Source organism: Triturus cristatus, chromosome 4_1 (assembly GCF_964204655.1).
Source record: "Triturus cristatus chromosome 4_1, aTriCri1.1, whole genome shotgun sequence".
Classification (NCBI taxonomy): Eukaryota; Metazoa; Chordata; class Amphibia; order Caudata; family Salamandridae; genus Triturus; species Triturus cristatus.
The window spans coordinates 1,101,492,834-1,101,514,909 of NC_140585.1; the positions used below are offsets into that span (position 1 = coordinate 1,101,492,834).

The 22,076-nt window shown below is 45.8% G+C and overlaps 1 protein-coding gene across 2 annotated transcripts in view; it reads left to right on the top strand.

The window, feature by feature from the left end:
- The window catches only part of REDIC1 (regulator of DNA class I crossover intermediates 1), a 960,655-nt gene that overhangs the window by 41,557 nt on the left and 897,022 nt on the right, over positions 1 to 22,076 (top strand). The window contains exon 2 of one of the 2 annotated variants that reach the window (XM_085654103.1): positions 7,739 to 7,778. In XM_085654103.1, the coding sequence (XP_085510229.1) occupies positions 7,739 to 7,778 (40 nt within the window). Of the gene's footprint in view, positions 1 to 7,738; positions 7,779 to 8,399; positions 8,480 to 22,076 lie in introns of those variants that run through there. The other variant, XM_085654104.1, reaches the window with a different exon arrangement.

Genomic DNA, 22,076 nt, shown 5'->3' on the forward strand with positions numbered 1-22,076 from the left:
CGCCCTGAGGTCTTAAAAATAACCCGTAATACCTCAGATGTATGAGGGAGGGCTAAAAGGCGCTTCCCTTGGATAAAGAAGTCCCTAACTTGCAGGTATTTGAAAAAAGAATTATGGGATAACCCAAATTCATCTTTTAATGAGGAAAATGACCTAAAACAGTATTCATCATAAAGCTACCCTAGCCGTGTTATACCACACTGTAACCACATTCTTCCCACTGAGTCCGAAAAAATACCAGGAAACCTCAGATTGCCCCACAAAAATATACATTCGTGTAAATCTGGAACTGCAAAAGCTTTGCAGATATCTTGCCAGATGTGGGAGATATGTCTGATTATCTTTAAGCGAACTCTCTTGTAGTAGTTCGGATCAGACAAATGATGTAGTAGAAACCCGTGCTTAAGGTACAAGCCAGTTGATACGCGAACCACGTTTTGCCCACGTTGGGTCCCAAAAGTAAGCTCTGAATATGGTTGAAAAAGGCTGCCCAAAAGTAAGTTCTAAAATCCGGAAGTTTAAACCTGCCTTGCTCATATGTCAACTTAATATATCTGAGAACTCTCCTCGCTCTACGATCGCCCCAAATAAAACTTCCAATAACACTATCAAGCCGCTTGAAAAAGGACATCGGAACTCTTAAAGGAATAGTGCGAAACAAGTAAAGAAATTTAGGTAAGATGTTCATTTTTATTATATTACACCTCCCAATAATAGTCAATGGCAGCTTATGCCACCTACGCAAATCAGCAGCAATTTTATTAAGCAATGGTTCATAATTCAAGGCCATAAAGTCCTTAGTGCGACAGCTGAGACACACACCAAGGTGGGTAGCAGAAGTAGTGATACCTAACAGGGGTGAAGCTGATACTGGTACGTAATTTATAATTGACTGCGTCTTGTTTAAATTGAGCTTGTAGCCAGAAAAAGATCCGAAATGTTGTGCCTCATGAGTTAACACTGCTATAGCTTCCTCTGGCCCTGTAGTGAATACAGCGATGTTGTCTGCATAATCAGTAACTTTTAAAATCATGCCACTGGCGTAATAGAGACATTATGGAGCAGGTGCCTAATGAACGGCTCAATGTAAAGAGCGAATAAGAAAGGGGAAAGCGGACACCCCTGCCGCGTACCCCGCTGAATACTAACCGAGCTGGATGCAAGACAGTTAAGTTTAATAACAGCGGTTGGATTATGATAAAGTCTCTGTACCGCCGAGACAAACCTCCGATCGAGACCCGAAGAGAGCATAGTGCACCATAGGAACCCCCAAGCTACTCGGTCGAAGGCCTTCTTGGCGTCCAGCATCAACATCTCAATCCGCTGACTCAAGTGGCTAGCAACATCAAATGCTGCAAAAGCTGTATTTCTGTGTGCTGCCGTGTCCCTACCAGGAACCAAACCATGCTGTTCTCCTGAAACCACTAGAGGAATTAATGGGGCTAAGTGGGAAGCGAGAAGCTTTGAAAAGATTTTCGCGTCTGCATTAATTAGAGATATTGGTCTGTATGAGCCCATATCCTCCACTGATTTGCCCTTTTTGGGAAAAACAACAATATTAGTTCTGTTCCACGATAGGGGCGCATCCCCTCCCTGCAGTATTCCATTGACCAACCCAAGAAGAACTGGCGTCAATACATCCCTGAATATTTTATAAAACTCGAGCGGGATGGTGTCCTCGCCAACCGCTTTGCCACAGGGCAAATTTCAGTTCCTCAAGGTCCGCATTACTTTCGAACCCCAAAGTTTGAGATACATCCAAAGCAGGTAGTACGCTCTCATGTAAACAATCTATAGCCATTTGTTGATTGAAACTTACTGACTCCTTATACAGAGTGGCATAGAAAATCCTAAATTGCACTGCTATGTCGTGGGGTTTCGTATAAGTTACACAATCCACACCATTGATTTTCTTAATATGCGACTTAGCCCTCTGGTCAGCAAGTTGGTAGGCCAATATCCGCCCCACCCGCTCACCATACTCATATTGTTTCGTTCTAGACTTAAGAAAATTATTAGCAACCTTGTCCTTCAACCTTCTGCTAAGCTTCGCTCTTATGTCGATAATTTGTGAATATATAAGCTGTTCACCAGTGTCCTTCAAGGCGATTGTTCGAGCATGCTGCTGGTCTAACTCGATATATAGCCTATGTTCATTTCCAAGCTGGCTACAATTAAGTCGATTTTGCTTAAATATATACTGAAAAGTAGCCCCTCTCACACATGCTTTTAGACAATCCCAGACCATTGCAAGGGATGTAGTATGGAGATTGTTTACTATATATCCCTTCAGAACCTCTTGCATATAGATTACAAAATCAGAATTGCTTAGAAGATGCCTAGGAAAAGAAAATTCCCTAGCTTGCTCTCCCCTACCCAAGGTGTACAGTAAGCATAATGGGATTGTGATCCGAAGTTACCTTGGGACATACCACCATAGAGGCATTGGCCAACAAAGCATAGTTAGTAAAAATCATGTCAGTGTTTGTGGCCTTAACCAGAGAATAACTAAGAGTCCCGCCCTATCTATCTGGTCTCCTTTACTTATTTGGTCTCGATCCCTGGGTGTTGGTTGAGTAGCATCGGGTCTAAAGGGCTGACGAGAAACGCGAATCTGCGGCCATTGGGCAAGCCGTCCAGGATTATTGGATGTAGCACATACCTATCTATTTGAAGGGTTGAGATATGCTGAGCGAGAGCAATCTTCACGGTGCAGACAGATAGATCACCGGTCTGAACTAGCAACGCAGAGAGGCCAGTCACTGTGCTAACATAAATATGTTTTACTGGGCAGGTCTTGTTTTGTGTATAGTTTATGTGTTGGCTATCCGTACCTATGATTTCACTGAAAAGGTGAGGGTCCAAATGTAATGGGCCAGGGCGAGTGCAGTGACTGCTGGGCGGACAGTTAGACGATGCGGTTTTCCTTTGCTTTGCTGATGCTTTTTGGTGATATGAGGGGATAAGAAAGAAAAAGGAACGTGAACCCTTCGCCACCCACACTGATAACCCAAATAATCTGTGCAGGAAATCCAAAGTGAAATATCGACAAAGAAGAGAGAAACACAGTGTAAGTGATACAAACCATGAGGCGTGACATCACTCCTGGCGACCCGCTGTGGGGTAGGACATTTGTGCCGGCATGGTGATTGCACACAAAAATATGTGGAAAATGTGTTTTTTCCAGCTAAATTTTAGGTTTACAGAGGATTCTGGGTAGGGAAACGTGGGGGGATCCAGGCACGCCATACCTCATTGGACTTCCCAGTGTGTCTAGTCTTCAGAAATGTGTGGGTTTGGTAGGTTTCCCTAAATGGCAGCGAGCCCTGGGCCAGAAAAACAGGCCCCCCCCCCCCCCCGTCCCCCCCCGAAAACCAGGTAGTTTTGTTATAGGTAATTTTGAAGTCTCCACAGTTCGATTTGGGCCATTTCCTGTTGCAGCCACACAAGTGAGGTACCATTTTTATCGGGAGACCTGGGGGAACGCTAGGTGGTAGGAAATTTGTGGCAGCCTGATGATCTGTCAACTTTCCCACACACAAATGTGAGAAAATGATTTTTTTTCAACAAAATTTGAGGTTTGCAGGGGATTCTGGGTAGGGAAATATTGGGGTACCCACACAAGCCATACCTTGCTGGACTCCCCCGGGTGTCTAGTTTTCAGAAATGTGTGGGTTTGGTAGGTTTCCCAAGATGGCCACTGAGCCCGGGGCAAAACACCCAGGTGACCCCCCCCCCCCCCCTTCCAAAACCAGGTTGTTTTATGATCGGTCATTTTGATGTCTCCTCAATACGTTTTGAGCCCTTGGCTGTCGCAGGTACTTGACCCACCCACACAGGTGAGGTACCATTTTTCTCAGGAGACTTTGGGAAATGCGGGGTGGGTGGAATTTTGTGGATTCACACAGATTCCAGAACTTTCCACCACAGAAATGTGAGGAAAATGTGTTATATTGGACACATTTTATTATTATTATTATTATAGAGGCTTTTGTAACGCGCTCTGCTACTAAATAGTATAGTATCCTGGCGCGGAGAGAAAAGGAAGGGGGCAGATCACAGTAAATGCAAAAAGAGGGACAGCCATTAGGCGTTGGTGTTAAAGAGGTAGGTTTTTAGGCCTTTCCTAAATGCCATGATGGAAGGGGCTGTTCTCAGTTGCAGGGGGAGGGCATTCCAAGCTCTCGCTGCTCTAACAGAAATGGATTGTCCACCAAGCCTACTATATTTGAACTTTGGTACAGTCATTTGATGAAGATTGCTTGATCTGAGAGGGCGGTTGGGGGCATAAAGGGAAAATCTTTTTTCAAATAGGTAGGGCCTGTTAGGTGGAGTGCACGGTATGCTAACACAAGGATCTTGAATAAGATCCTTTGAGCCACTGGAAGCCAGTGAAGGTCTCGGAGAGGTTGGCGGACGCTAGATTTTCTGGGGATGTTAAACAGCAGCCGGACCGCAGCATTTTGGATGACTTGAAGGCGGTGGATCAGATAGGCTGGGAGTCCGCAGTAGAGAGCATTCGCATAATCCAATCTGGATAATATCAGAGCGCGAATGACCGTCTCCTTAGCTGCTCGCGGGAGCAAAGGAAGGAATCTGCGTAGAGTTTTGAGAGCGGAGAAGCAGATTCCGGTGAGTTTTTTCAGGTGATCTTCAAATCTTAGATTATTGCTAAACCAGATTCCTAGGTTTTTTGCAGGTCCACCTGTGGATTTGGGGCTGGGAAAATCGGTGGGCCAGAGAGAATCATAGAAATTATCTGGGAAGGAGCCGTACAGCAGAATTTCCGATTTGCTCTCATTACACTTGAGTTGAGCCAAGGCCAGCCAGCGGAAGACCGATGATAAGCAGAATTGGACTCTCGTCGTGTCCAGGTTGTTTTTGGGCCATGTAAACAAGAGCTGGGTATCATCGGCGTAGGCCATAATTTTGGCCCCCAGCTGTTCCGCTAGATAGATAAGGGGGGTCATATAGACATTAAAAAGCAGGGGGCTTAAGGTGGAGCCCTGTGGTACGCCAGTTGAAAGTTTTTTGGGAGAAGAAGAGAAAGGCGGCATCCACACTTGCTGGGACCTGTCATCTAGGAAAGATCTTAACCATCCGAGAGCAGGGCCAGTTATGCCTATGTCTGCTAGTCTGGTAAGTAGGAGGGAGTGAGGAACCGTATCGAAGGCGGCAGAGAGGTCCAATAAAATCAGCGCCGCTCTGCCACCTCCGTCTAAGCACTCACGGATAGCCTCAGAGACCTCAACTAGGGCCGTCTCTGTACTGAAAGCAGCTCTAAAGCCTGATTGCGCAGGGTGGAGAGCTTGAGAGTTTTCTACGAATCGGTCCAGCTGTGAAAATGCAACTTTTTCGCATATCTTTGTTAGAGCTGGCAGTAAAGAAATGGGTCGGAAATTAGCGGGAGTTTTTGGATCTAGGCCATTTTTCTTAAGGAGTGGTAGCAGTTTTGCCTGTTTCCAGCAAGCTGGCACTGTGGCGCTGGAAAAAGAGAGGTTCACAATATGTGTCACCTCTTGAGGTTTGCAAGGGATTCTGGGCATTAGAACCAGGTGAGAGCCAGACAAGTGACCCCACCCTGTATTCCCCTGAGTGTCTAGTTTTCAAAAATGTATAGGTTTACTGGGTGTCTCTAGGTGCTGGCAGAGCTAGGGTTCAAAATCTACAGCTAGGCACTTTGCAAAAAAAGGGTCAATTCACTGGGAAAATGTGGTGTTTCCACGTTACGTTTTGGGCCGTTTCCTGTCGCGGGCACTAGGCCTACCTACACATGTGAGGTACCATTTTTCTCGGAAGACTTTGGGAAATGCGGGGTGGGTGGAATTTTGTGGATCCACACATACTCCAGAACTTTCCACCACAGAAATGTGAGGAAAATGTTTTTTTTTTTTTTGTACAAATCTTGAGGTTTGCAAGGGATTCTGGGTAACAGAACCGGATGAAAGCCAGACAAGTCACCCCAACCTCGATTCCCCTGGGTGTCTAGTTTAAAAAAATGTATAGGTATGCTAGGTTTCATTAGGTGCCGGCAAAGCTAGGGTTAAAAATCTACAGCTAGGCAGTTTGCCAAAAAAGGGTTAGTTTTCACTGCGAAAATGTGGTGTGTCTACGATGTGTTTTGGGCCGTTTCCTGTCATGGGCAGTACACCTACCCACACAAGTGAGGTACCATTTTTATCGGGAGACTTACGGGAACACAAAATTGTAGAGCCACTGTTATTACCTATTGACTTTCAATGCATTTCTGCCTTTCAAATGTAAGACAATGTGTAAAAAAGAAGTCCCAGAAAAATGCCAAAAAAGTTTGGTATTTTGACAAAAGTCTGCTTGTCCCTGAAAGCTAGGAAGATGGTGATTTCAGCACCATAACCCCTTTTGTTGATACCATTTGCAGGGGAAAAAAACGGCGCTTTCATCTGTAGCCCTTTTTTCCCCCAAAAAACAAAATTTAGCTGTATTTTGGCTAATTTCTGGGACCACTACAAGGGAATCAACAAAACTTGGGTACCTTTAAAACCCCCATGATGTTGGAAGAAAAGGACGCAAATTTGGCGTAGATACCTAATGTGGTAAAAAAAGTTACAGGGGCCTAAGCTCGAACTACCCCAAACAGCCCCAAAAAAAAGGCTTAGCAGAGGGGGGAAAGGCCTAGCAGCGAAGGGGTTAAAACAAACTACCAAAACAAGTTTGTTTTCAGAAAGAAACAAAAATTGACCCTGGTGCGCATGGATTTTTCTCCCTGTGTGTGTAGGCCATTGTGCATTTCTCTACCTAGGATTCCCAGGCCTGATGTGACAGTTCTAGGTAGGGAAACCACATAATGTCCCAGATATGAAAAATGAGTGACTGCTGGGGCTGGATGAGCACCACTGTGACCTGGCAACCCAGTGGAGGACAGACCACCCGATCAAGGGTTTATGGAGCCTGCTGAAGTCTGACTCTGAATGCAGCAGGGGAACTTGGCGAGACCGGAGTCTTTCCTACTTACAGCAGTGCTCCTCCGCCTCCAAACTCTAAAAGACCTTACACGTACTAGTAGTGTCGTTGTTTAATATGCTACTTGTACATAGCAATTTAAAATGCAGTACCATTACAGACTGAATATGCGTCTTTTGTCGTTTTGACACATTCACGTTCATTTCTAATAAGCATCTACAAAGTCAGTAGTTTTGTGTTTATAAATGAAATGTTAGCAAACGCTTCTGCTTCCAACATGCACACGCGAACCAATGCATGCATGGTGTAAAATACTTACTGTGGAGGAGTTATGTAATATGTTTTTACAAGGAGTGGAAAATTAATGTCTGAAGGGGTCGCCCTATAAATACTGATTAAAAAGCACCTACACAGCGGACATTGTCACTGTGCAACAACCCCATCAGTACTGAATGAAAAGCAACTACGCAACGAACATTGTCACTGTGTAATTAGGGGTGTGAGTTACATTTGATGCATTGGCCATGGTTTAAATAAACCAACGAAAATGTTATACTTAAGATTCTAGTCCTTTATGATACCATATGTGAGCCCTTCAACCTTGCTTTTACGTTGTGGCTGAACAGATAGGCAAGTTTTCATGACGTAAAATGGGGGTGGTCGTGGTCCATTGTTTCTTTTGCATGTATGTATATCTTGAATTCATGCCCCCTTATAACGGCTTTGTGTGTCTGATGTAATTCTGCTAATTTTTATAATCCCAATTGTTTTAAATAATAGTATGGCTTGTATTTTTTAGGTCACGGGTCATATTGAAACAGGAAAAAAGAAAGCAAAAGGTATGTTCTTTTGTATCACATAATTGGCGCCTTCCGTCACTCTCCCTTCAGACGTATGAGTTGTCTTGACCACAGGACTAGAAATAAAAACCTGCATAGCTAATAGGTGTTTCAAAAATAATATCCACTGGTCCTTTATGTTCACAAGAAATGTCTTCATATGCACGTGCCTCCCCTTGGATTGGACAGGGCCCGTCTCAATCTGGTCTTCCGGGACCTCAAGCCTTTACTTCTGCTGCTCCTAGCTAGGTTGGTTCCACTAAATATTTTTCTTAGTTCTCTCTCTCTTATAGAATGGGAGGTACTCAAATTTTAACTAAATTGAGTCTCATTGCCGCCTCCCTGTGTGTTAGTATTGATATATGCTGAAGATGGCCTTGTGAAGGTGGGGTTCCGGCTTGTCCACCTCCTTGGCAATATCGTGGAGACACTTTGAAAGAAATAAGCTACAGAGGGTAATTTAATAATTGTATGACTTTAATACTAGCTTTTCCCAAAGCGTTCAAATTCTGATAAAGGGAAGTAATTACAAAGTAGGCAAATCTATGAGGAGTGAAAGTACTGTTGAACTGGTGTTACATGCAAGTAATTCTTTTTCTCATTGTTTACTTCTCCATGTGCAGAAGATAAGGGTCTGTCCGCAAATATTTGTATCTGAACAATGGAATTGAGCACCACTATGCCTCATTTGTGCTCTTCAGGTGTGTAATGTACATCTTTAATTTGGAAGAATTTGCTCTCCTTATAACTAGGTCTGGAAAAATCCTAAAAATGTTCCTAGACCTGCAGGTCTAGTGACATAAATAATCTACTCAACCCAATTATAATGCTCTTGACCCATAAACTGGTTTATAATTATGTGATTCTGGGCAAGTATTTTATTTCCCTGAGATGCCATTTTCTTCTTGATCACACATGAGAGCACCTTCAAATACGCGAGTTCGGCATGTCTGCTGTAGAGAAAACTCTTTTGTTTGATTTAATTGAGTAAACGTTTTGCTTCATAAATAATACATATCTAGCCACATATAGGATACACATGAACGCTGACTGGCCTCAGTTCATTAACCGCCTTGTCATCACTGCAGGGGCAGGAATGTTTCCTAAATCATGTTTAAAAAATTTCACTTTCATTAAATACATAACTAAAGCACAGAGTAGCAGCACACTATCATTTGCAATCAGCAGATTTTACGTTCAAATGGTCACAGAATTTCCCACTGGCTTGTTTTAAAACTGTATAGTGTACAATGTCTGGAAATCTAGTTTCTGCAAATATTTGTCATTTACACATCACCATGTAAACTGTGCTGATTTGTTAAGCTTCTATGTAAATCTTTGTTTGCCTCACATTTCTGAATTACAAAAAAAGATCTTTGATAATTCCTGATATATACTTGTACTAATCATTTACAAGTTGTTTAAATGTTGTTAGAAAAAACCAGACATTTTGCAGCCTTTTATACACAATTATTGTCAGATAACTCACATGACAAAAAGCACTACCTATAACCAGAGAAAAAAAATTAAATGCCATTCTCCAGGGACAGATACGTAACAATTAATACAAACAAACTGACATTTGTCCTCTGTCCTTGAACAGACTGCAAAATGTGTCAAGAGGAAAAAAGATTTAAAGGCCTCTTTATTACTTCTTCACATTCTGAAAGAAAAGAACACCTGTTCCTTTCTGCTTCAGTTAACTCCTCAGCAGGAACAAGTAAATTCTAAAAATAGCTCGACCTGATAAAATCTCACTCGAAATTGCGAGTGGTCGAGTGGATTTTTTGAGGCCTGCAATCCCTGTCAGAGTGAATCACAAAAGCACTACATTAACCTGTGCTTTATCGTCCGGTGGCTTGGTGCAAAATATCTTTGAGGCTCAGGTTAGAGGGCAACAAAGAAGACAGTCAGTGCTGCACGCATCGAAACCAGCGGAAACAACAACTAGGAACTTTTTTACATCGTTGAGGAATTCTGGCTGTGAAAACATCACACCCTCACAGGAGCTGTACAACAACCTCTACAACAAAATCACAACCATATACAACAACTTCGAACCCTGACCCACACCTACGGACTGCCCGACAGATACGCCACCACCGTAACCAACTTGAGCCACACACTGACCACCTGGAACATACTCTCCAGTCATGACACCACCTCCACCATGAAATCCATCCACTTGGGAGCTCCTACAGACCCATGTCCACACCACATCTTCAACCTCGGAAACCAAAGGATCAGCCAGGAACTCGCAACCCTACTCAACATCTCTATCACCACTGCAACATTTCCCAATCGCTGGAAAGATACCAAAGTCAGACCAGTACTCTCAAAACCCTCCACAGACCCCAGCGAACAAAACAAACTATCGGCCAATCTTCCATCACCCATTCCCAGTGAAGGTACTGGAAAAGATAATCAACAATCAACTCATGACACACTTGATGCAGAACCAGCTACCCAACACCTCCCAATCCAGCTTCCACAGCAATCACAGCACTGAAACCGTCCTGATTACAGCCACCGATGACATCTGAACCCTCCTGGACTGAGGAGAAACAGCAGCTTTGATCCTCCTCGACCTCTCAGCAGACTTCGACACCGTAATCTCACCACACACTGATCGAACAACTCCACCACACAGCATCCTGTGGGACGCGCTCAGATGGATCACCTCCTTCCTCACCAGAGAAACCAAAAGATCCTCTCACCTCTGAACCCAAGGAGATAACCCGCGTACCCCTAGGGCTCATCCCTCAGCCCCGCGCTCTTCAACGCAATTATGACCCCGCTGGCTAGCATCATAAGATCCCAGGGTCTCAACATAATTTCCTACGCAGACGACACCTAACTCATCCTCCCACCAGAACCAACTTCCACAAATGCAATACAAACATTGCCAACTGGTTGACGAGCAATTGTCTGCAGCTGAACACAGACAAGACGGGATGACTGATATTTGGCAACAGCAACAACACATGGAACGACTCCTGGTGGCCATGAGTCTTAGAACCCACCCCTACCCCCTCCAACCATGCCAGAAACTCTGAATCATCATTGACAACAAGCTCACCATGAAATAACAGATCAACACAGTCTCCTCTGTTTGCTTCCTCACTCTGCGAATGCTACCTAAGATCTTCAAGTGGCTTCCTCCACAAACGAGAAGCACCGTAACACAAGGCCTCATCACCAACCGACTGGACTACCACAATGCCCTCTATGTAAGAATCGCTGCACACCTTCTGCAGAGACTTTAAACCATACAGAACGCCGCAGCCAGATTCATCCTCTGCTTTCCTCGAACTCTCATCACACCCTACCTCAGGAAACTTCACTGGCTGCCCATACAGAAGAGATGCCAGTTCAAGCTGCTGACCCACACACACAACACTCTGCACAACCAAGGACCTCCCTACATTAACTACCACCTGAACTTCCACCAACCATCAAGAAGACTAAGCTCTGCCTCCCTTTCACTTGCCCATGCACCTTGCATTTACCCAAGCAGAAGTGGAGGATGCTCCTTCTCCCACATCGCAGCAAAGAACTGAAACAGCCTCCTCATGCACCTCAGGACCATCACCTCCATTCAGGAATTCCAAAAAGTCCTCAACACCTGGCTGTTCGAATGAGTCTCCGGGGCCTTAAAATGCGTGGATATCCTATCGAGTGATTAGCCGTGCTTTATAAATACCTCACCAATTTTAAACAACAGAGAGAATATTAATAAATAAAATGAAACCGGAGCATCAAAAATCTAATCAGTAGAACTGGAGATGAAAAGTCAAAAGTTGAGGTTGACCGTGATGGAGCGCGGGCCGGATACAGGGACCAAGTTAGTCCTGCTGAAAAAGTTACCTTCTCAAGGTCCAGCACAAGAGCTCTCTGCCACCATTGCATGGTGGTAGAGGGCTCAAGGAGTAAGGAGAGCTTTGCGCTACAATGCAAAAAGCAGGCGTGACGTTATGTATGGTTATTGCTGTAACGTGAAGAGCTGGTCAGGAGTCGCAGACGGTTGCGTTGGAGCTTTGCATTGGCAGTTACCGCTGGCTGTCATTGCTTTAGCACAAAATGCAGCTCTTGTGTTGCCGATCATTGCTGGTAGTCGCCGTAGTGCAAAGAGTCTGGTTTACTGGAGCTTTGTGTTGGTAGTTGTTGTGGCAATTGTGCCTCCGCGTGAAGTGGCATTTTCAGGGTGGAGAAGAGGCCAAAATGTCAGGATTTCTCCTCTCTTCACAGAGTAGTGCACTCTGATGCCAGCCAAGTGTCCAGGATCTGGGGAGGCACCTCTTGGGGATTAGGGACACACTCTAGCAGAGGCCTGCACTACTCGGGGAGGAGTGTCAAGTCCAGTTGCAGCAGGTGAGCTGGGCAGTTGCAGGGAAACCTCTAGAGTTTCTTGTGTCTCTATAGCTCAGACCAGGTCAGCCAACTGACCCTTGTAGTCACTCTGGTTAGCCTAGAATGTTATGGGATTTATGGTATGTTATGGGGTTTTATAGAGTGCATAGCTGTCCCAGCAATGGAGCCTCCCAGCGCTTGACCTCGATGATAGAGAGCTGACGGTATCGGCATCTCAGAGAGCAATTTCTGTAGAAAAAAAACCATGCATTGAGGTATTTTCTGAAGTGCAGATGGTTTTCAGTGTTCCTGACGGCACAAGGGTGTTCATTCCAAAGAACCGGACCGTTAGCGCGAAATGAGCGGCCTTCAGCTCAGGCCCTCCGGACTAGGGGGACAGTGGCCAAGTTAAGATCAGCTGAATGTAGGTGGCGAGAAAGTCTGTAGCAAGACAGGAGATTGGGCAAAATAGGAGCCCTTTGGGAGAACAAGACATTATGGGTCATACACAAGGTATTAAAGTGGATGCGCTTCCCCACTGGAGCCAATGCAGTTTGTGAAGATGGCCAGAGACAGAGGAAAACTTTGGAAGGGCAAAAAGGCAGCCTGGCTGCTGCATTTTGGGCAAGCTGGAGTCTTCTGACAACTGACTAGTTGGTTCCAAGGATGAAGAGAGCAGGCCCAGTCTTCCTTTACAGGGAGCAGGGCAAACCTCAAGTGGCAGGGCAGTCCTCTGGGGAACAAGGCTGTTCTTCTTCTGTAGTCCACAGGTCCAGGAGTGTACTGAAGAGGTGGTTCATGAGGTCCAATATTTATACCTTTGACGTGCAGGGGACATCCTGAATACCCCCACATCTGGTTCTGGAAAGTTCTTCTCTTCCCCTTCCAAGGCTCCAAGTAGTCTAGGGTGAAAAAGGCTGGTGTCAAGTTCCTTTGTGAGTATGTTGGAGTTTGAAATGTAAGTGAGGCATGGAACAGCTCCGCCCCTTCCATCCTGCCAACATTGTGTCCCACTGTCTAGGGAAAATACAAAGGTTAACTGCTAATTATTCACAGTCCTGTGACCTAGGAAACTGTTTTGGACAAAAAAATGTAAACTTTAAAAAAGTGTCATTTTCAGAGTTGTGACTCATTAAAGCGGATTTTAAATTAAGATTCCTATGAGACCAAAAATGATATTTCTACATGTTCTGATTCAAAGGTTAACACTTTTTAAATGTGATAAGGTAACTTAATGTTATCCTATGAGAGGGAGGACTCACAGCAGTGAAAAACAAACTTGGGAGGGTGTTTTTACTACCGGGGCATGTAAAACATCAAACACCTATCCTATCTTTTGAATACAAAGCACCCTGCGAAATGGGGGTGACCTATATGTCTTAAAAAGGAAGGTTTAGGCCTGGCAAAAGGTTTATTTTAAGTTGGAATTGGCAGTTCAAAATTGGCTGCAATGGCGATGCAATGGTTTTAAAGGGCTGCTTTAGTGGGTGGCACAATAAATACTGCAGATCCACTAGTACCCTTTAATATACAGGCCATGGGTACATGTTTTACCACTTTACTAGGGACTTCTAAGTGAATTAAATTTGAAAATTGGGTGTAAGCCAATTTTACCATGTTGGAAGGAGAGAGCACAAGCACTGGTAAAGTGCACAGAGTCCGGAAGCCAACAAAAATGGATTTCAGCAAGCAGGAGAGTAAAATGTTTGGCTGAAAGATCACACCAAACACTGTCAGGTCTAACATTTTGTATGATAGGGAATCCATGCTTGTGAAGTGGAAGACCTAGCAGTAGGGTATGTAGGGCAAAATGAGGAGGCATAATATAAATTCTTCCCTATTCAAGTGCCAATCCAACATCATCTTAGACAACCATGAGAATTAGTATGGAAAAAAACTCACTTAAGCAAAAACAAATATAATGTTTAACATAACACAGTATTTGTATAGTGCAAATTCTCTCTTTTGTTTGTTTAAATTTGTTTATTGTTTTTTCACATTTTATATAGTACATAACTGCTCAGGAGTTACATGGCTGTACAGGGGTTATGCCCCCTCTTCCACTTTTGGGTTTTATATCAATAGACAGTCCGAGCGATGGTGCAAAAATCCTTTTTGTTTTTTTTCTCTTCTGTTTGATAAGTTGGCAATAGAACATACATGAAACAGGGAATATAACACATTTCTCACCTCTCATAATAATAAACTTAAGGTCTATAAGATAGAGCATCGTTTTGAACTATACCTTCCTGACGACTTGTTGTTGGTCTGCGCGTGTATTTGGACATAACTGTGCTGTATAGGATGTCTTTGCCAGTCTACACCCTACTTCATAATAGGTTAATCTGCGACACATTGTTGAAGCCAGATGTATGTCAACGGGGGAAATTTGTTTGTTTGTTGGGAAGACTCATAGTAGGGTACGCAATGTACGGCGCTGTGCCGGTGTCTTACGCGCTCGCTCCTCATGCGTGCTTGTTCCAGAACTTCAGGCGCCAGTCCGACGCTTACTCAGACATAGCATCCGAGTCCCCAGAGAAACTGTGCCATAGGGCATGGAAGTCGGATAGTATTGCGTCCCATTCCGCTGCTACAGGCTGCTTTCTAATGCCTAGTGCATCTTCGCGCCACAGCGCTATACTCTCCACCTGTGCCCAGCATAGTAATAACTAATACCAGGATTTTACTGGGGGGCCTCCGGGATTTCGACTGCCTTGTAAGTAGGCATTTGCCTATTATTAGTCCTAGGTCGAAATAGCGGAATGTCACCATGTGTTTTTTAGATCTCTTGTATAACTCCAGGATACACACCTCCCACAACATGCTAAGCGTGCGCTCTATGCCAAGTTCTGGTGACCGCTTCCCAATATGACTGTATGGATGTGCAGGACCATAACACATGGAGTATATCCCCTCCTAACTTGCTTCCAAATTTTGGAAAAGGCGGGCAGCAGAGAAATGGGTCTAAAATTAGCCCAATTGGTTGGATCGAGATTGGGCTTCTTTAAAAGTGGGAGGTCATAGCATGTGTAGGAAAGTAGGATCTGCTTCTTATGGTTCCCCCGCCCACTTTTTGCTTGATGTTCTACTGTTTTTGACTAGTCTGACTGGGATCCTGCTAATCAGTTATGTTATGTACTTGGGTACACTCCAGATTGGATAACTGGGTACCCTTGTCAATCCCTAGTATATGGTACCCATGTACCTAGGGCATAGGTAACCCAGACGCCTCCCATGAGCTGAAGCATGTATTATGCCACCCATGAGAGGCGGTGCAAACTGGAACCTACAGGCCTGCCATCGCAGCCTGTGTAAGTTGGTGCATGCACCACTTACTTAAAATATAGGTTTACTATATCTAAGGGTCACTGCACTTCAGGCGAGGTGGGAGAAGTCTGCTGCAGGAGCAGAACATCGCAAACATCTATCATTGGGGATAGGTCCCATCTTTGTCGCTGCCGGCAAAGATGGTAGAGAAGGCCATGAATGGCATTCTATCAGAATATATTGAGAGGCATGGTTTTCTAGATGATACCCAGTTCGGATTTCGAAAACATCATAGTACCGAACTAGCCCTGATTACATCATCTGAACTGATTAGGCAGACAGTTGACGCGGGTGGCAAAGCAGCACTTATGCTGCTTGACCTTTCCGCCGCATTTGATATGGTGAACCACCAGAAACTGTTGGAAGTTCTGAGGGGCATCGGTATCAAAGGGAAAGCATTCACTCTATTTGAATCATTCTTGTCCGGCAGGGAGCAATTTGTGGCCCTAGATGAGTTTACGTCACCTAACTTTACTTTACCAGGCTGGGTGCCACAGGGGTCGTCTTGGAGCCCGACTCTTTTTAATATCTATTTTGCACCGCTGGCAAGGATGATCAGGTCCCTGGGTTTCTCAGCTATTTCCTATGCCGATGACACGCAGATTACTGTCTCCGTGACAGGCTCACCCACTCACACCATGGCACAGTTTTCATACCTGCCTTCGTCAGGTTTGTGGCTGGATGGCCACCAACTGTTTAAAACTTAATTCGAGTAAAACGGAGGTCTTAACCTTTGGTGCCCACACCAATTTCTGGTCCCCCGATCTTTGGCCTTTGGAGTTGGGTCCGTTACCAACACCAGTAATCAAGGTGAAGAATCTTGGAATCATATTTGACTCTAAACTCTAGTTTGAAAGTAATCTTAATCTGGTTACTTCCCTGTCCTTTACACGCTAAAGCTTCTGAGAAAGATCCTCTCATTCATTCCGGCTTAGCTACGTAAACTAATGGTCTCAGAACTGGTCCTATCTAGAGCAGACTATTGCAATGGGCCTTTTATCAATCTTCGAAAAAAGTAACTGTCCAAATTACAGGTGGCGCAAAATGCTGCTGAACATCACAAGACACAAATCTGTATCAAGGGCGCTCAAAGATCTACACTGCCTGCCAGTTAAGAGACAAATTGAGTTTAAGGCTCTGTGCATTGCTTTTAAGGCCACGCGTGACATAGGGCCAGGCTTCCTAAAACGGAATCTACAACCTTATATTCCAGTCCGTCATCTTCGTTCATCCCTTGCCCATGATCTGATTGTTCCCAGGGTAAAAAAAATGTCCTGGGGTGAAAGAAGTTTTCTGGTAGGTACGACCAAATTATGGAACTCTCTCCCAATGAGGTTGAAACAAGAAACCCATCTGTTGGCCTTCAGGAAGGCTTTGAAGACATGGTTGTTCAGTCTTTCAGGTGCTTTCGAACCGCCTAGTTTAATCCTGTCTGATGAGCATGCGCCTTGACACCCTCGGGTTAATGTTTTGCGCTCTATAAATCTCCATTTCATTTCATTGTGCAGCTGAGCAGGTGTCTGGTAAAGCCTATGTAAATATTTAAAGTGAATGAGGCGCAGGCGGTAATTTGGGGATAGTCGTTTGATCCGAGCGCAAGAAACCACTGAACTTTGACCGTCTGGACACTCTGGACTTCGTTTGCACCCACTTTGTCTCCCGCTCAGTCTGCTGCATTGTCTGTGCCGGTCCACCGTACAGGATCCGTGTAGGAGGGAAGGACTCACTCCCCTGCATTTGCAGGCACCGCAACACTGCTGTTCGGTCTGCTGACCCCAAGCTCCTATGGACTCTGAAGGCTTCAGCAACACAGGAGGTGGGTTTCTATGTCCCTCAAGGTCCGAGCTGCCCTCTCACCAAGTTTGAGGTCAGAATCCCTTGTGGGGGCTGCAGTACCGGAACCCCTGTGCACCGTGTACATTTGCAAGTGCATATGCTTGTTGGAGTTTCCCGAACAAGTGCATTGGGCTTCAAGTAGCTCCAACCTTTGTCACCATTATCTACAAAGAACTCGGGCCTCCTCGCACCGAGTGCTCCTAGAGCTGCTGCTTTATGAAATCGCTCAAGGTCCTATCGCGACTCCTGTGCCTCTGGCATGTGGGTCCATTTGAGGGTCAACTCTGCTTACCTTGGGCTACCCTGGTTGCTCCATGCCTGCCCTGACTCCCCTTGCTGTGGTGAGTCTCCTGGACCTTGCTGGTCCGAACCGTAACCATCTTTTTTTTCCAAAACACATTTTTATTAAGTCCGCAGATAAGACAGCTACATTTCAGGCAGAAGAAATACAATAAATACTGATCAGTAGTGTAAGAATCAGGCTGGGGACTTCCAAATGACATTTAAAGAATAAAAAAATAAATATTTTGGGCTTGTGAACAGCAGCCCATAACTTTACAACCAGGTGTGCCATTTAACAAAGCAGTAGTCAGTTTATCATACCTTTCAAGCAAATTCACATACAACGCAGGCCCATGTATCCTCTTTTCCCCGTGATTTGTCATCAAGAGGTCTCCACATCAGTTATGCGTGGTGGAGGGGGTTCCAAAATGAGACCTCGAAAGCTCACCCAGCGTTTTCAGATTTTGAAGTGTTTCTGCAGGCAACCCCGTGCCTTAAATATAGGTTGCTCCAGACGCGTGCACCAATCCAGACCCGTCTTCCACGCTCCCAGCTTGGGCTGGGCTGGGTCTTTCCATGTCCTAGCTATATCCCTTTTAGCCAGGGTGAGGCCTAAGAATAACAAATGCCTTTTATACAGGTTTCCCCCAATCTCTTCAGCAACATGTAATAGAGCAAGCTTGGGAGACAGGGGTATTTCCCATCCCAGTACTTCCGACAGGCAGGTCGTGACCCCAGTCCTAAATCTGCTAAGCACAGTGCATTTCCAAATGGTGTGTATCAACATGCCTTCCGCGCTGCCATAGCGGAGACACGTAGGGGAAGCTATCATGCCTGCCCTCTACAGCCTATATCTAGTAAAATAAGTGCGGTGTATGCATTTAAACCCGGATAAGTCTTAGGTGTGACGCTATTGCTGCTCCCCTCGGGGATTCCAATGTCTCCGTTTCGTCATCATTATCAAGGGGACCAAGGTCTGTCTGCCATCTCTCCCGAAGTGAGTCCAGGGTCGTAGAGAGAGTCATCACCAGCTTTTTGTATATTTTTGCCGTCTTGTGGTCTCTCAAATCGCCCATGAATACCTGAGCCTCTATCAGGTTGAACTCCGGGAGAGAGTCCAGATATGGTGTTCGAGCATGGCGGAATTGCAGGTACTTGTAGAATTGAGTATGTGGTATCTCAAATTCCTTCTTGAGCTCCCGAAAGGACTTCGACGGTGCCGCGCATCACATCTCCCAATGTAGAGATACCTATGGCATCCCATTCCCGAAACCCCAACAGGGTATACACCTGTGACATAAGACCGCTCTGCCAGAGAGGCATCTCTCTCGTCAGTCTTTGCCACCATCCCATTCTACGCAGCGATTCCTTCCATACTCCGAAAACCACCCGCTAAGCAGGCGGGAGTTGTCGGAGCTCTTTTGGAGTATGAAGGAGCAAATGAGGTAATGTGCTGCCCATGAGCCACCGTTGCACCTGATATGCCGGGTCATTTCTATTCCTGTATCACCAGTCGCTCAGCACCAAGAGATGTATTGCTGCATGATATGATTGAATGTCCGGGGTCGCTATCCCCCCACAGTAGGTAGACTGAAAGCATATTTTTAGCACGACTCTAGCGGCCAAAGGAAATGGCTCAGTCTGGAGTTAAGCTATCGGAACCAGGTGGGCAGTATTTGAAAGGGGTGATTCTGCAGCTGGTAGAGAAGGCGAGGGAGTGATGCCATTTTGAAAATCACTGACCTACCTAATATAGATAGGGGCATACATGCCCATGACTTCATCTCGGCCTGGGTATGCAACCAGATGGGAGTGATGTTTTTGTCCCACGATACCGATTGGGAGGACGCAAGGTGAACCCCAAGGTATTTAAACCCTGTTGTGACTATCGTTACTTCTCCAACCCATACGCCAATCTCCGAACCCCCACGCAGAGGCCAGAGTATAGACTTCCGGGTATTCATATATAGCTCCGAGATCTCTCCAAATACCTGCATTATGAGGAGCAACCGAGGTCCTGTCCGATGCGGCTCCAATAGAAAGAAAAGTACATCGTCCGCATAGAGGGCGATCCGATCTGATATCCCCCCTTGACCTGTGCGTCCATCCGGACCCATGAGGTCAGCGGTTCTAGTGCCAACGCAAATAGATAGGGGGACAGGGGGCATCCCTGATGAGTGCCACGCCCTATAGAGAAGGGGTCAGAGACCGCACCTGCCACTTTAACCGAGACCGTGAGATGTGTATACAGCAGTCGAATATAGGACATAAGACACGGTCCAATGTTTAGGCGCTGCAGGTGAGCAAACAAATACGTCCACCCCAATGAATCAAATGCCCTATCTATGTCGGCCAGCAGCAACGCTGCTGGGTCTTCAATATGGTTGATCGCTGCTACTGCATTGTGGGCCCGCCGGATATTGTGGCAAGTGGTCCGGCAAGGCATGAAGCCTGCCTGGTCAGGATGAACCAGATCTGACATAAAGGGGACGATACGATTAGCAAGGGATTTGACGAAGAGCTTGGCCTTCACATTTAGCAGCGATATGGGACGATACAATGAATGTTGGTCCGCGAGTTGGCCGGGCTTAGGGAATACCGCGATCTCGGCATGTCAACAGTCCGACGCAAGACTCCTCTCCTCGAGGGCCGTATTCACCGCCTCAAGATAGTGGGTAACAAACTGGGACTGGAAGAGCTTATAAAACTCGCATGGGAAGCCGTTAGGACCCGGAGCTTTACACGTGCGCAAGTCCGTTAGGCCCCCACTCAGCTCCTCGGTTGTCAGAGGGGCATCTAATTCTGTCCACGCCACATCTGATAAGGCTTTTGGGGGTAAGTCATCAATGAAGCGGCAAATCACAGATTTTGGTTGGGCGTCTTTGGGGGCATATAGGTCGGCAAAGTAGGTCACAAAGATATCCCCGTTCTGGGCAGGGTCCATTAGTGTTTGGCCATCGTCGCCCAAAATACGAGGTGTCGTCGATTGGTGGAATGCCTGTTGGCATAGGTCATGCAGGAGAGAGCACAACTTGTCCCCCCACTGATATATTCGGCTGCGTGAGGCCAGCCAAGCCTGTCTGGCCTCCTCGTGCAGTGTGTTGGCATGTGTTTGTTGCACGAGAAGAAGCTGGCGGCAAATCTGCCTGCCGTCTACATCTCGACTCCGCTGTTCCAAATCCCGCAGCTGAGCCTCCTTTTTTGTAGCAATACTTCCCGGCGCTTTTTCCGTTGGATGACTCCAAAAGATATGTAGGCACCCCTAAGGGTTGGCTTCATAGCCTCCCAGATGGTCACCACCGAGCTCACGGTTCCCAAGGTTTCAGTGAAATAAGCCGTCATGGCCTGATATATGTAGGTCTTATATTGTGGGTCCTGGAGATGCCACGTCGACAGGCGCCATCGGAAGGGTGGGCGGACTATCCCCAACAGCAATGTCAGAACTATTGGAGAGTGATCCGACAGGCCCCAAGGCAAGATATCTGCCTCCGCGATTCGATGATAGTAATTAATCTGCACACGTATATAGTCCAAGATTGAGAATGAGTCGTGTACTATAGAATAGTAAGTATAGCTTTGTGCTGTCGAGTGTAGATGTCTCCACATGTCCCCCCTGCCCATCTCCCGCACCAATGTCTGTAGCCGTGTTTTGCTGAGTGTCCCCAGCCCTCTACACGGTCTCCATCTATCCTGAGCCAATATCAAAACATCATTCCAGTCCCCACCTATAATGGAGAGGCCTTTGGGTATCTCTAGCATTATTCTAGTCAGGCGTTCAACAAATGACTCGAATAATGGGGGAGGCGCATAAACACTGCCAAATATAACGAGTTCCCCATATAGCATACCAGTCACAACTGTATACCTACCCTGGGGTTCAGACCGTGTTTTAGTGTGTGTGATGGAGACTCTTATATGAACAAGGACCGCCACCCCACCGGAACCTCCGGTGAACCCTGTATGTAGCCAAACCGAGAAAGACATAGCGCCTTATAACCCAAAAGATGAGTCTCCTGCAGTAGCAGGACATCAGCCGAAGCGTGTTTGGTCTGTCGAAGGACAGCCCCTCCTTTGATCTTGTCCAATTCCCCCGTATATTCCAGCTAACTATCTGGAGCCTACTTCCGGGGTCTGACATAGGGCATAGTGTAAGGAATAAATGTAGAGCATGGCTTGTCGTGTGGCATGAAGATGATAAGCATGAAAAAGCATGGCACAGCACAGTCAACAAAACTGAACAATCGCTTCCCCCCCCCTCCGACCCCACCCAATACCTAAAAAACGTTGAAGCATCTGTCGCGTTTGGGGTCTAACTTCTGCTCCAATTGGGGCAGTCCAACCCCAAACCAATAGATCCCCAGTAAACTATCCCCAGTTATAGATAAAGTTCTCAGCTACTGAGAGGAGAGTTACGGAGGGAAAAGTCCCACGAAGGCCCTGGGACTGTTTTCATCAGCCAGATAAACATTGTACTCGCAACCCTCAGTCTCCATTGCATGACAG